The 13,032-nt window shown below is 34.6% G+C and overlaps 1 protein-coding gene across 3 annotated transcripts in view; it reads left to right on the top strand.

Annotated features, from left to right (window-relative positions):
- Positions 1-13,032, top strand: part of TRDN (triadin) — a 245,164-nt gene that overhangs the window by 209,340 nt on the left and 22,792 nt on the right. For all 3 annotated transcript variants that reach the window (XM_083830645.1, XM_083830644.1, XM_083830643.1), the window contains 8 exons: positions 498-542; positions 2,139-2,156; positions 3,960-4,007; positions 4,904-4,924; positions 9,006-9,032; positions 10,165-10,200; positions 10,416-10,460; positions 11,340-11,387. In XM_083830645.1, coding sequence (XP_083686771.1) covers positions 498-542; positions 2,139-2,156; positions 3,960-4,007; positions 4,904-4,924; positions 9,006-9,032; positions 10,165-10,200; positions 10,416-10,460; positions 11,340-11,387 — 288 coding nt within the window. The remainder of the gene's footprint in view (positions 1-497; positions 543-2,138; positions 2,157-3,959; positions 4,008-4,903; positions 4,925-9,005; positions 9,033-10,164; positions 10,201-10,415; positions 10,461-11,339; positions 11,388-13,032) is intronic.

Genomic DNA, 13,032 nt, shown 5'->3' with positions numbered 1-13,032 from the left:
GCATGTGCTTGGGGCGGGGGGGGGGGGTCTCCATACCTTTCTTGTGTTCAGACTGTATAAATGTATAAATTCATAGATATTTGTAGCTAGGCAATATCTGAGCTTTCAGGGTCATATAATACTAAATTGTTGAATTTAGACACATTAGCAGGGTGAGGTCCACAAAGTTATAATACTTGTATTATTAGAAATACAGTTTCCACCTGAGTGCCTATCTGAAAGACACAACCAGGTATGTGGCTGTTTTCGGGTAGCTGAGACATTAGGCACAGTAATTTATTTTTCCATGGTGTATGATCTCACCATGCAGCCAGAACTCATAATGTATACATGCTGTTTTACAGTGCTACAATGGAGTAGTGATGCTAATGGCGTGCATTTATTTTGTCACTGTGAATCATATGTACAATATCATGTTTAGAAATATTTTTCCAGTTATATCTACCTATTCTAACACAGCATGAATTTCTAATTTTAATGCGGCTTTCACAATACAGAGGAGAAAATTAAACAACCAAAGACAGCTCCCACTGAGAAGTCAGGTAGGAACAAGTCATTCTTTCGTGATTTATGGTGGGGGGAGGGGGTGTTAAACACTGTTCAGAATTTTTCTAATGTAGTGTATTTGCATTACAATCAGTTGTTATGGTATTCTGAAATATGTGACTGAGAACACGTTCTTAGAGAAAACCCAGCAGACTGGCAACTGCAGATGCAGTTTTAAGAACAGTCTTTCCAATGACAAAGCCAGGTCAAGGTGTTTGAGCCCTGGGCTGCTTGTTCCAGCCTCTGTGCCAGAGCTGGGGCAATGAAATGGAGTGGAGCTGTAACTCAGATATCTGAAATGATCCCCAGTATAAGGCATTGCTGGGTTTTGTTTGGTTGGTTATTTTGTTTTGTTTTGTTTAAGCTCAGAACTTTCCAGTGACTGAATTTACAACACAGAGAACAATGCACAAGTAGGGAGTGGTGGAGGAGGATGAAGCACCAGTTTGATTAGGGACTTGGATGGGTCTTAAACTGGCTTTCTCATGGGGAAAGTGTTTTTGGAACTAACCCAAGGTCTTTGGGACCTTGTACATTTTGTGATAATAATGGTTCAAATAATGTTGACTGTTATAAAAGCCCTGAAGAGTCATCAAGGAATTAGAACAGTTTCATCATCACCAACAGGTTACACAAAGCTTTTTTGAAGGCTTTTTCTAGATATCAGCCTCTTGATTTCTACTTGGAGTAGCATTTATCCAAACACAGAATGAAAGATTGCCAAATCTTAGACAATTATGCCAAATCAACAGATTTTTATTTGATATGATGATGATGGTGGTGGTGGTGATTATGAATATTTTCAATAAAATAAAATAAAATGCAGTTTTGTATTAAACTGAATAGTGCCATTTGCTGTCTCATTTCCATTCTTATTTGGTATGTGATTTTCCTGTTTTCCTTCTCTTCAGTATCAGAATAGATGTTGTACAGAATAGTATGATTCTGTCTCTAATTGTGAATATTTATATAATTTGTTGGTTATACTGCTTTCTATAAGCACATGATACTCACATGATAATCTATCATTTTACTATAAAGTAATGTTTTACAGCACTGTTTAACCAGTAAAAATAGTTTTGACAGTTTTTTTCTAATCATAAACTACTGTGACTTGTTCAAAACCATGTAAGTTATGTTTCTGTTAATAGAGACAGAGAAATTGCTGTAAAATTATTTTTTGAGTTTTTAACAAGTTAGAAATTAGTGATAGGCAAACAAGTTGGGAGAATAATGAAACGGCATCTTTGAATCTATTAGATTTTCACACCTACATTCACAATTATTTTTAGGGCCAGCTAGGTTTTACTTTTAGTTTTTGAGAGAAATGGTTCTGGAGCACACAAATGCGTAACTACGTTAAATGACAGGATACTACATTATTTCAGCAGGAACAGATAATTAGGAGGACATGCAAAGATCTAAACATGTTAAAAAATATCTGCTTTGGGGGTCCTGAATGTTGTACATGTTTATATGAGTGATGAAAGCTAAGAACAAATAAGAACTGAACTAAAATAAAATATTTTAATATGAAAAAAAATCCTCTTTGTATCTAAATATTATAATTTACCTTCTTTTTTCTTCTGTAGCCCAGGCAAAACCAGCAAGTATGTGGTACCTACCTTGATCAGAAAAATTCCTGTAATATAACTGTGTGGCTTTTTTTGAACTTAATATATGGACTTAATATGAACTTAATTATGAACTTAATATATTTGCTTAAAACTATGGTGTATGTATCCCCATGCCTTACATTATTTTTATTTAACATACTGTCTTGTCATTGCTGTTTAATAGCCTATTTAACATAACCAATTGCTTCAGTACAGGGGTCAACTTACTCTACAGTTCCCCTATCACAAGATTCAACAAAGTTTTAATACAGGAGTAACAAGCTTTCAAAATATCACTGTTAAGAATTAGTTGTGTTGAATGAATACTCAAGCTGAGTTTAAAAAAAAAAAAATCTATGTTTTCCTAATCATATTAATATTTTTAATGTAGCTGCATCTAGCATTTTTCTCAGTCAAGAAGAACTGGAGTCCGTACATTAAAATACCATGCAGTCTGCATGTTAATTTTATGTATCTTTCCTACCTTCAGCATACGAAGATAAACTGAAAAATAACAATAATAATAATAAAAAAAACAACTCAGTTAAGTCCCCATATAGTTCCACCCCCAAGAAAAAAACAGATGTGGGAAAAAATATGACTCTCTGAAGATGTAAGTTTTAATTCACACCTCATAAAACTGTTTCTTATTTGAAATTCACCGTCATGTCTTCATCTCAGCATTACTTGGAATATATCTTCACCTGAAATCGCTGTTGCTAGATGTTCAATTATTCATCAAATGGCAGAAGGGTTGAGGCATATTGCCCTTTTTTCAGAGGCTACTTACATGTTAAACATTTTCCATGTTACAACTCCCTTTGCATCTTTCTCATTGCTCAAAAAATAACTGATACACAGACTTTTAGCTGTGGGGGACATCGCCTGTAAACAAGGCTGGCATAGCTGTCCATTGATTGTTCAGCTCTAAAAATGTACTGTGGTCCCTATTTGCATGCATTTGGCATAGCTGCTACTTGCTGTTTTGATGATTTTTTTGTTGTTGTTTGTTTGTTTGCTTAATGTATTATTATTTTCAATTCCTTTCAAGTAGGTGTGTCTTTGGTATAAATTATATAGTGCTAGTGCTAGATAGACCTTTTTATTTTTCTTTTTTTTTTTTAACAAAGATTTTCATCCTTTCTATTTCCAATAACCCCAATAACCTGAAATAAAGTCTCATAATTTCCTGTAATAATTAAGAAATTGAAAAGCATGGGAGGGGGTCAGGAGGAGGGAGTAGTGCATGGCCTGCAAAGCTGTGCTAGTTCTCTTATTTTCCACAGTGAGATAAAATTTATCCATACAGAATAGGATGTCTTCAAGGCTTTGGGAATTCAGCTCAAGTATGTCTGACTCAACATAAAGGTCAAATGAATGGTTGCTCAGTTTGCTCTGTACTCTCCTTTCAAATAACATAAATGGAGAGTGGTTATAAATTACATTTCAGAAATTGAGGGGAATCTCTATTAACTGACTTCTTTAATATACGCATATAACTCTTACTAGCATTAATTGCAGCCATATATGTAAAGCTTTGTGCAATACTACTGAGCTTCATAGTTTTGATGCAGATCCCTTAGAGGATAATCTGTTAGTAACTAAACATTTGTCCTTTTTTTTTTTTTTTGAAATAACAGCATGAAGCAATAGAAAATTAATGTTTATTCCTGAAAAATATACAGGCAATCCTTCTTAGTTAAAAAAAAAAAAAAAAAAGGAGAGAGAGAGAGAGAGAGACATGCAAAACAAAGCTTAGAAACATGGTAATTTTGTTATGATGTTTCCTTTGTCTAGAGCATGAAGCAATCAGGCATGAAAAAGATGTTCCAACTACAAAACCAGGTAGGCACTCCTGCATTTTATGCATTCATTACTTTTGAAAGTGTTATTTAAACAAACAGTAAAATTCTATTGCATATGACAAATGTCAGAATGAACAAAATCATGGTCTTGTGAGGTATTTTGCAGAATCAAACTGCCTTGACGTGTCATACCATAGCTAAGGTAGCACAGTGCATATTTACAATGCCCTTTGTCATTTTCTGAATATATATATATATCAAAGGTTAAGTTTCTGTTCCTGTAATTCCACTGACATTAAATAAATTATGCCAGCAAATAATCGGAACTATTATCGTAAGGTGTTTATTTTAAATGGTATCATTTTCCGATTTTTTTGTTGGTATCTGTATTTATATGGACTTCACAACCTTCCCGCATGAGTCAATTTCTCAGGATCAGCAGCAGTTTAATTCTCCTCCATAGCAAGGTGTTATATGATACTCTATTCAGATCATGACCCGGCAATAGCTATAGTTTATGATAAATGTCTCTGCATATCATAATTCCTACGCAGTGTCTCTTGTATAAGATAGAGCAAAATTGCTGCAGTTATAGGAAGAAGCACAGTTCAGTTTCACTGTGAATCAGTTACCATGGGTTTAACAAATCTCCACTCTTCTCAGTGAAAGAAAATAAGTAAAGAATTAAAATTCTTATTGTTAGTATTATTCATCCTTAACTCTAGTACAGCCATTATTATGTGTTGAGAAAAACATCCCTACTGTTATTATGTCATTAGATTGTTATTAATTACATTAAGATTACTAAAAATGTTTTGATATATGGTAAATAAACAAATAAAGCCAAATAAACAAATAAAGCCATTCTTCACCATAGAAGCATTCAGCTATATTACACTGTTCTTACTATTTTTCTTTCCTCTTTTTACTTCCCAGTCAAACTGAAAACAACTGCAAGTATGTGTCATATCTTGTTTCCTATGGAACATAAACCTGCTTTTCATATGTATGTCGTCTCAATTCACATTTTTGTAATTTCGTCATGTTAGATAATGGTATTTCCTTGCTTATACTACAGGTACTCTTAGATTGTACTCAGTCTGCTAAATAACAGCTGAACACATCAAAGCTAAGCACATTTGTAATTTAGTGCTGTGAAACTGCAACTCTCAAATTCTGAAAAATGTACTATTTATAAAAGTAAAGGAAATTCTGCTAGTAGCATAATTTATGCTCTGTTGATTTTAGATGAGTGTAGACATATCATTTATCTTTATATAAATATTTCATTTATTAAAAAATATCAGAATGGCATGCAGTGTAACTGAATTAGACAACCTTTTCAGGACTTATTTTACTATTTGGAAATGACTTATTTAATGATTTTTTTTTTTGGCCTTGTTTTAATACACTTTGTATTTAATTTTTAAAAATGAAAGAGGAGAAAGGAGTATTCGGAGGAATTTCTTGCATAATAAAGTCATTGGATAATGTCCTTGTAAAGATCAGTAAGACTTCTGAATGGCTAAAGACCAAGATCAATGTTTATTTTAGCAAGTAATTATGATCAGACAACAATCAGAAGGGCAGTGTTTACACTGAACTCTGATTTGTTAACATTTTGAAGTATAGATCTTCATAGATCAATTAGTTGGAGTCTCTTTAGGAGAGGAACTTTGATTTATTTCCTGATTTGTGCCTGGCACATCAAGACCAAATCATGTGTTATCCTGCTGCAGAGTACCCAAAACTAAGATCAAGCCCCATGAGGCACACACCTCTTCCTGCTTCATGTCAGAAGCTGACAGCATGGCAAGGCAAGCTACTTCCATTAAGCTTCCTAAATTAATCTCCCAGGTTAGGTGCTGTAGGTTAGACAAGATGAATACCTGCTCTTAAACACCTGTCAGAAGACACAGTGCTGTTCTGAATCCCAGCTCCAAGAGGAAAGGGAGAACATGAAGCATCTGAAATGTGCCTCCACTGAAGGATCTTCTGCAATCCTGAACTGTAGTGTTGAGTTTTCAAGTCATCATTGCAAAACTATTATTTCCCATGAAGCTACTGGTGTTGTGGGTTTTGTTTTGTTTTGTTTTCATTTTTGCCGATATGTTAGGTAATTTTTTCCTCTATTTGATTCCATTATTAATATTTGTTCAGTCTTTTGTTCACTGGATCTGTTCACTGACATTATGTCTTCTGCACTGCTTTATCTGAGAAACCCCCTGATGGCCCTCTTTTCTATTAGAGAATCTTCAAAGATTTAAGTGGCTAATACCTCATTCTTTTTGCAATAAGAGTCATTTTACCCAAAATCACTGTCTACAATGTTTTTATATCAAGAGCTATTTTATATCAAGAGCCCTGATATATTGTCAATATAAGGGACAGCCAAGATATTTTCTCCTGACCTTTGCAGAGGGATATTTGTACCACAGTCTTATATCCTGATGCTTGAAATGATTATAAAGGTTAACCCTTTATCTTTCCTCTTTATCCCTTAGGAAACCCTTTATCCCTTAGGAAAAAAAAAAAAATAAAGTGAGAGAGAGAGAAAGAAAGAGAAAAAAATGGTTTCAAGCAGATCCATAATCATATACAAAAGTAATTCTGCTTATACCACCTATTCTGAACTAACCATCCTTGAACAGATCTAGTTCAAGATTTAAAGCATCAGTGCTATCTATTTTAAACTACTTTCTTTCCACTTAAAGAAGAGTTGGACCACTGCTTTCTTTATTTCTAAAGTTGTTTAGCTTTGCTTCATATGTTTCTCAGCCAAGTGTACAGTATGCTTACAATAACGTAAAGATAGTTATTATGTAATTCAGCATGAACTATAGTCATGGACACAAAATACTCACTGACTTTGTAGTTTGGGTCTAGTAGGACTGTAAAATAAATTCATACTTTCACCCTGGGCCAAATTTATTCACTCATTATACCCCGTGAAATCTTATTGTAGAAGTAAATGGATTTAAATTGGTAGAGTTTGTATCATTAAATGAGAGAAAAGCTATAAACAGAAATACAAGGTTTAGTCTGAATAGTCCCCACATCAATGCCAAATACACTTTTATAGTAGTTTGTGAATTATCATGCAATTATAAAAACAATTAGTAAATGATCATATTTCCATTATTTCTGTTTTAACACACATGAGAGTCTTTGACAGCAATTGATCCTATATCAGATTTGAATTTTTAATGAAACTTATAATATAATCCCTGTACACTCACTAAAGACTCTCAAATTCTGAGAGGTTACCTTGATCAGAGGACAAAACTGGTGGCATTTCTTACTTATGCAAGAATACCAAACTTTATACCACAGCGCAATCAACAGGAAAACCATGCAAGCTGATATTTTAATAAAAGTCTCTGCATTGGCCAAACTCTGTTCGTATTTAGTTCTGTAACGAGTTTCATGATTGGGGCTGATGTTTCCCAAAGACATGAGAGTAAGTGGGAGCTTCTTGATGTGATGGGAGGAGAAAATGTCCTCTATACTGAGACCAGAGGGTCAAACTAACGTTTTAGGTGACCAGTCCTCTAGTACTTTGCTGTCTAAGGGAATCATTAATCCCAAATTAGGATACATGCATGGCCGGGCCATGTAAAGACAGTGACCAATGCTTAAAATAGGATCTACAGGAGGTAGACAGTAATAATTTGAATATAAGCATTAGAAGATACCGAGAAAACTTAGCCTCTCCAGGTCCCTCAGAGTTAGGCAACCACTCAGTTAAGGAGTCAGAGCATGAACGCCTTTCTCAGTTTTGGTGACTCAGGCAAAATATTTTTTCTTTTGAAAATGAGAAGAGATATTAATCCACTACTCAGGATGCTGCAACGTATTAGTTTTTAGCAGTAGTGGGCGTGACCATAAGGAGAACTGTAAATATTGAAGGACTTAAGCATGTTAGCATTTAATAGCAGCAAAACTAGCCTTTGCTGAATTCCTGTGGTGCTTTTCTTGAGCACTTGACATTTATGAGTCTCCTTATGAACCAAGCCCTAGTAAATGTTTCCTGGGGTTTGTTAGTGAAAACTATACTTAATTGCTCAGTCTTTCTGTTGAAAAAGCACTAACTGAAAGATTTTTGCTTTGGTGTGGGTTCTCATCAGCTGTAGAACCTCACATTTATCTGAAGCCAAAACTCAGCAATGAAGTAACACCAAGATAATTCAATCAAAGGAGACCCTGAATTATTTTGTGAATATATTCAGTTATTATCCAGCTGTATGTTCTGCCTGGCTAGTGAGGCCAGTATTTCCTTACTATAACATTCTAAAATAAAACTAGGACTAACAAAGTACTGAGGGGTAAAAAATTCTTGGATTCCATATCACAGTATAATTTATTCCTTTGATTTCAAAAAAAGTAAGGATAGTTTATACCAGGGAATTTCTATACCATTGTGTTGATCAATTGTCATTAATTATTATGGGTATTATAATGGCACAGGAATATATGCTTCTTTTATACTAGGTACTGTGCAAACGTGTAATCCATGTTTTCCAGTTCTTAAGAGCTTTTACTCTAAAAAGGCAGGGCAGACTGATGATACAGGAGAAAGTAATATAGAGGTGAATGCCATCCATTCAAGGTCAGTGTCAGTCTTTGGTTGAGAAGTGTGGATGATAAGAAAAGAAAGGTAACAGTTAAACTAAATATATTTTTTGGAAAAGAGTATAGATAGCTATAACCTTGAATGCACGTTTAAAAAGAACTCTATTTAAATATTCACTTGCCTAAAAGCTTTGATTGGCAAAGTGTTTGCATTTGCAGGAACCATCACATGCTGGATTATAGTACTTCAAAGAGTAGGACTCAGCTTTCACTGTGAAATCTTGTGTACACGCCCATTGTTAAGGCATATTTCTTTGCAAATTAATATCCTGCAGAAAAGTTGCAGATGAAAGAGGAGATCTATTTAAATGGTTACTTTTCTTTAAAAAAAAAAAAAAATCATGGTACTAATCCTCATATTCTTTTCCTTCCCTCTTCATCTTCATTTTTGATTATTTTCATGAAGAGCCAACAGGTGAAATTCCAATAACAGGTAAATATCAAAATTCTCTGCTATGTCTTGTGGAAATATTTAATGAATATACCAATAACAGGTAAATATCAAAATTCTCTGCTATGTCTTGTGGAAATATTTAATGAACATACCAGTACTGAAGAACACATAACATTCATCAGCAATGAACTACGCCGATGTAAACCAAAGCAGGTAAACTAAGAGCATTGCAGCTGCTCAGCTCTCTGCCAGTCAAAGACTGCTTTTATCAGCTGATCATTTTATCTTATTTTCACTGTTCATCTTCTGTAGCATGTTTTTGGTGAGCTAGACACAAGTGATTAGCACTGAGGAAGCTAGCGTTAATCAGATAATACAGGCACCAGCAGACATTGAGCAAAGCATTGTTATAACTGCTTGGATCATATGAAGTGAAAATGAACGTTTTGAAGGCAGCCTGCCAGTTTTCTGCTATGGTCAACAGGGAACATTGAAATAGACTCAGGCACCTGCAGCAATACACCTTACTTAATTTCAATCTGCCTCGTTGAATGGAGTCACAGACCAAACATCTGTGTTTGGGGGCTGAGGATAAGGATGACAAAAAGAAAAAAAAAAAAAAAGAAAAAAAAAACATGTTCTAAGTGAATGTACAGTTTGAGAAAAATTAAATAAATCACACAAAACAGAATCTACTTCTGCAGGGCTTCAGAATGGTCATATCTGGTAGTTCTGGTCCATCTACCTCCACATCCTGTTGTTTGTTTCAGACAATTGAGTTTACTGAGGGAAATAGAGTAAAAAGCAGGCAGTAGGCAATGGGATCCTACTGTGATGCATTTTGGCAATGAATAGTTTGACAATTCTTGCACAAGTTAAGGAATTTCAGAATTCCAAAGTCTCTATCAGGAGTTTCCAAACTTCTCTACAAACAGCAATATTCGATCTATTTCCAAAGACTGAACAGAAAGCCCAGAACTGCTACTGCCACTGGGGTAGCAGCCACTATTGTAATAAAGATATATTGTATACATGCTATGAGACACATTTAGCTCAGTTATTATTCCAGGAAAATTACTAGGAAGATCAGCTTTGTGCAATATGCTTATTGTCAGAAACTCATATTTCTGATAACTGTCACTTAATGTTGTTTCCTTGCAAATCTTTCTAGCCCTGAAAAAAACAAAGACTTCTAAGGAAAAAGAAGGTAGGCAGTTACTGTGTGTGTACATATATATGTAGAAGATCACAATAAAAATAGTTTCAGATTACAATTTTATATGTATTTCTATGTGAAATAACTCCTAAAAGATCTGTGTTAATTTTCAAAGTATTTTACTTGAAAAGTCTAGGTAATAATCTATTAAGAATTCAGCCAATTTACCAACCTTGACCCATATTACGCTTTTTTTTTCTTGATAGACAAAACAACTGAGAAGAAACATCTGAAAGATGAAAAACACAAAGGTAATACAATGATGAAAATCTCTGCAAACATTAGCCTTTTTATGGGATTGGAAAGAGCGGCTTTGTTAGCATTTCTAAATATATACAAGTACAACAAAATGGTGAAATTGTGCATAAATCCCTAGTAATTGAATGCCTGATGGCTCCAAGTGTCGGTGTCAAGGATTACAGCTGTACATCCAATCTAGCTGCAGTGGTACCCCACCTATGACCCCAAATCTGGCACATCGTTAGCCCAACTGCAGGATCCTCCAGCACAATGTCCACTGTTGAATGGGTTACGAGTCCCCACCTGGTCTGCCACAATGCTCCTTGGTGAGGCAGTACAAAGTTCATTTCCATGGCTTGTGTGTTGCTTTAGATCATGAGCTTCATATTGTAGAATAACTACACTGATAATAAGAGACACTTTGTATATGTGGGATATACTTCAGGGTCACCTATATTCCTACTAACCTGTTGGACAAAGCACTGCCTTGATTGTACAGTAATATGCAGAGAAATGGTTTCTGCTACACCTCTGAAGATAATCAGTAGTAATATCAGACTAGTATGTTAATGGTCTAAGACAAAAATGTCCTCTCTACATTGGTTAAAGACAGTGAGTTTCTCACAGAAGTGCAGATTTGAAGCCAGACCTGCACAAGTAAGTTCTCAAAAGCAACTACATGCTATAAATGTTGATACTTGTGTATGCCACTTGCTTATACCACTTGTATATAAATATTGTATACTGAAGTCCTGGAACTTCAAAGGACTACAGTTGTGGACTGGTGCACGCTTACTAAACTAGTCTCTAGAAGCAGTTTTCTTCTATGGGGTTACTAGACATAAAGTTTCTGAAAGAGAAGATTAATTTATCAATGTTTTGTTCTTTAGGTGTTCCACCAGTAAAAGAAGTTCCACGACATCACAACCTGACATCAGGTAAACAATTTTCCTTTTTTTTTTTTTTTTTCCCAAAAGGAATTTTGTTTTCCTTTCCAATATCTTCATTTTATTATTGTTGTTGTTGCTGTTGCTGTTGCTGTTGTTGTTAGGGTTGTCACTCTTACAGTCTTTTCATATCTCTCATTCAAGTCAAGGGGACATGATGTGAGGCAAGCCAAGAAAATCAAACCCATAAATATTATTCTTGTGGAGAATGTTGTGCTCAGATGGTATTGCTTTATCACCTTCCTAAACTCAGTTCATTATGTTATAATCCAAGTAGCATATAATTAATCTGACAGTGAATTATTTAAAATAAGCATATGCTCCTCATAGAAAATCTGTTCCATAACAAAACCACATAAGGAAGAACATATTCAGTTTATTTTCTCTCACAAAAATAAATATTGTCTCACCTCACTCAGGTCCTCATTCTCTCTGAAAAAGATGAATAAGTGTAGGGAGTCTGAGGAGTACATCTCCCCACATTGCATTATCCATTAGCTCAATGTTTTTCCTAATTTATGAAAAAATTAATATTCCTTGTATGATTCATGCTAGACAAGGATGTAAGTCTTTAATCTCACCTGTGAGGTGTAACTGGTTTACCAACAAAATATGAACTAAATATTAATATATACAACAAAATACAACTTTGTTGTCTTAACTGAGGAAAACATTTTACCTCAAATCATTCAGACTGCTTTGTTGTATGGGTGTTGTTTTTTTTGTGTGCTGTGTTGTTGTTTTTTTGATCTTGTTTATTATAGGTAAAATGTTTCAGGATCCTATATACATGATGTAAAATATGTGATGTATCTGTAGATATAAGTATCTATGTATGCAGATATGTATATATCTGCACTTTATGTATAAGTGCATGAGCTTAAAATATTTAAATAATCATTAAAAAATGGTAGTTAAATGAAAACCATGTACAGAACAATCAGACATCAAGGAAATGAAATTGTGAATGAAATATTAAGATCAAGCACCCAAATGTTAGCAGTTAGCATGTGTACTTTATGAAAATACTTGTACCTTGCACATATAGCTCATGGGACTTTATTGTCTGAGGGTCACTAAATTTATATACAAGAATGGCTTAGCTTTTTTTTTTTTTTTTTAATGAGTAATAGTATATAATATATACCTTTAGTAATAATAATATATACCTTTTTTAAAAAAAAAATCCTTTTAAGAATTCTGTGGTTAACAGATAGATACAAAATGTAGAATCTATATTAGCATAAGTCTTAGCTATTTTAATAATATAGAGTCGTAGAATCATAGAAACACAAGGTTGGAAAGGACCTACAAGATCATCTAGTCCAACCATCTTCCTATCACCAATACTACCCACTAAGCTACTAAATCATATCTTGTAGCACCTTGTCCAGGCGCTTCCTGAACACCGTGAGGGATGGTGACTCCACCACCTCACTGGGCAGTCCGTTCTAGCACCTGACCACTCTTTGAGAGAGAAAGTTTTTCCTGATATCTAATCTAAATCTCTCCAGGTGCAACTTGTGGCCATTTCCTCGAGTCCTATCATTAGCTATCTGAGAGAAGAGGCCGACCCCCTCCTCATCACAACCTCCCCTCAGGAAGTTGTAGAGTGCACTGAGGTCTCCCCTGAGCC

The sequence above is a fragment of the Anser anser genome (genome assembly GCF_964211835.1).
Source record: "Anser anser genome assembly, chromosome: 3".
Taxonomy (NCBI): Eukaryota; Metazoa; Chordata; class Aves; order Anseriformes; family Anatidae; genus Anser; species Anser anser.
The sequence above is the reverse complement of the archived record's forward strand: the minus strand, read 5'-3'. Positions and strand labels throughout refer to the sequence as shown.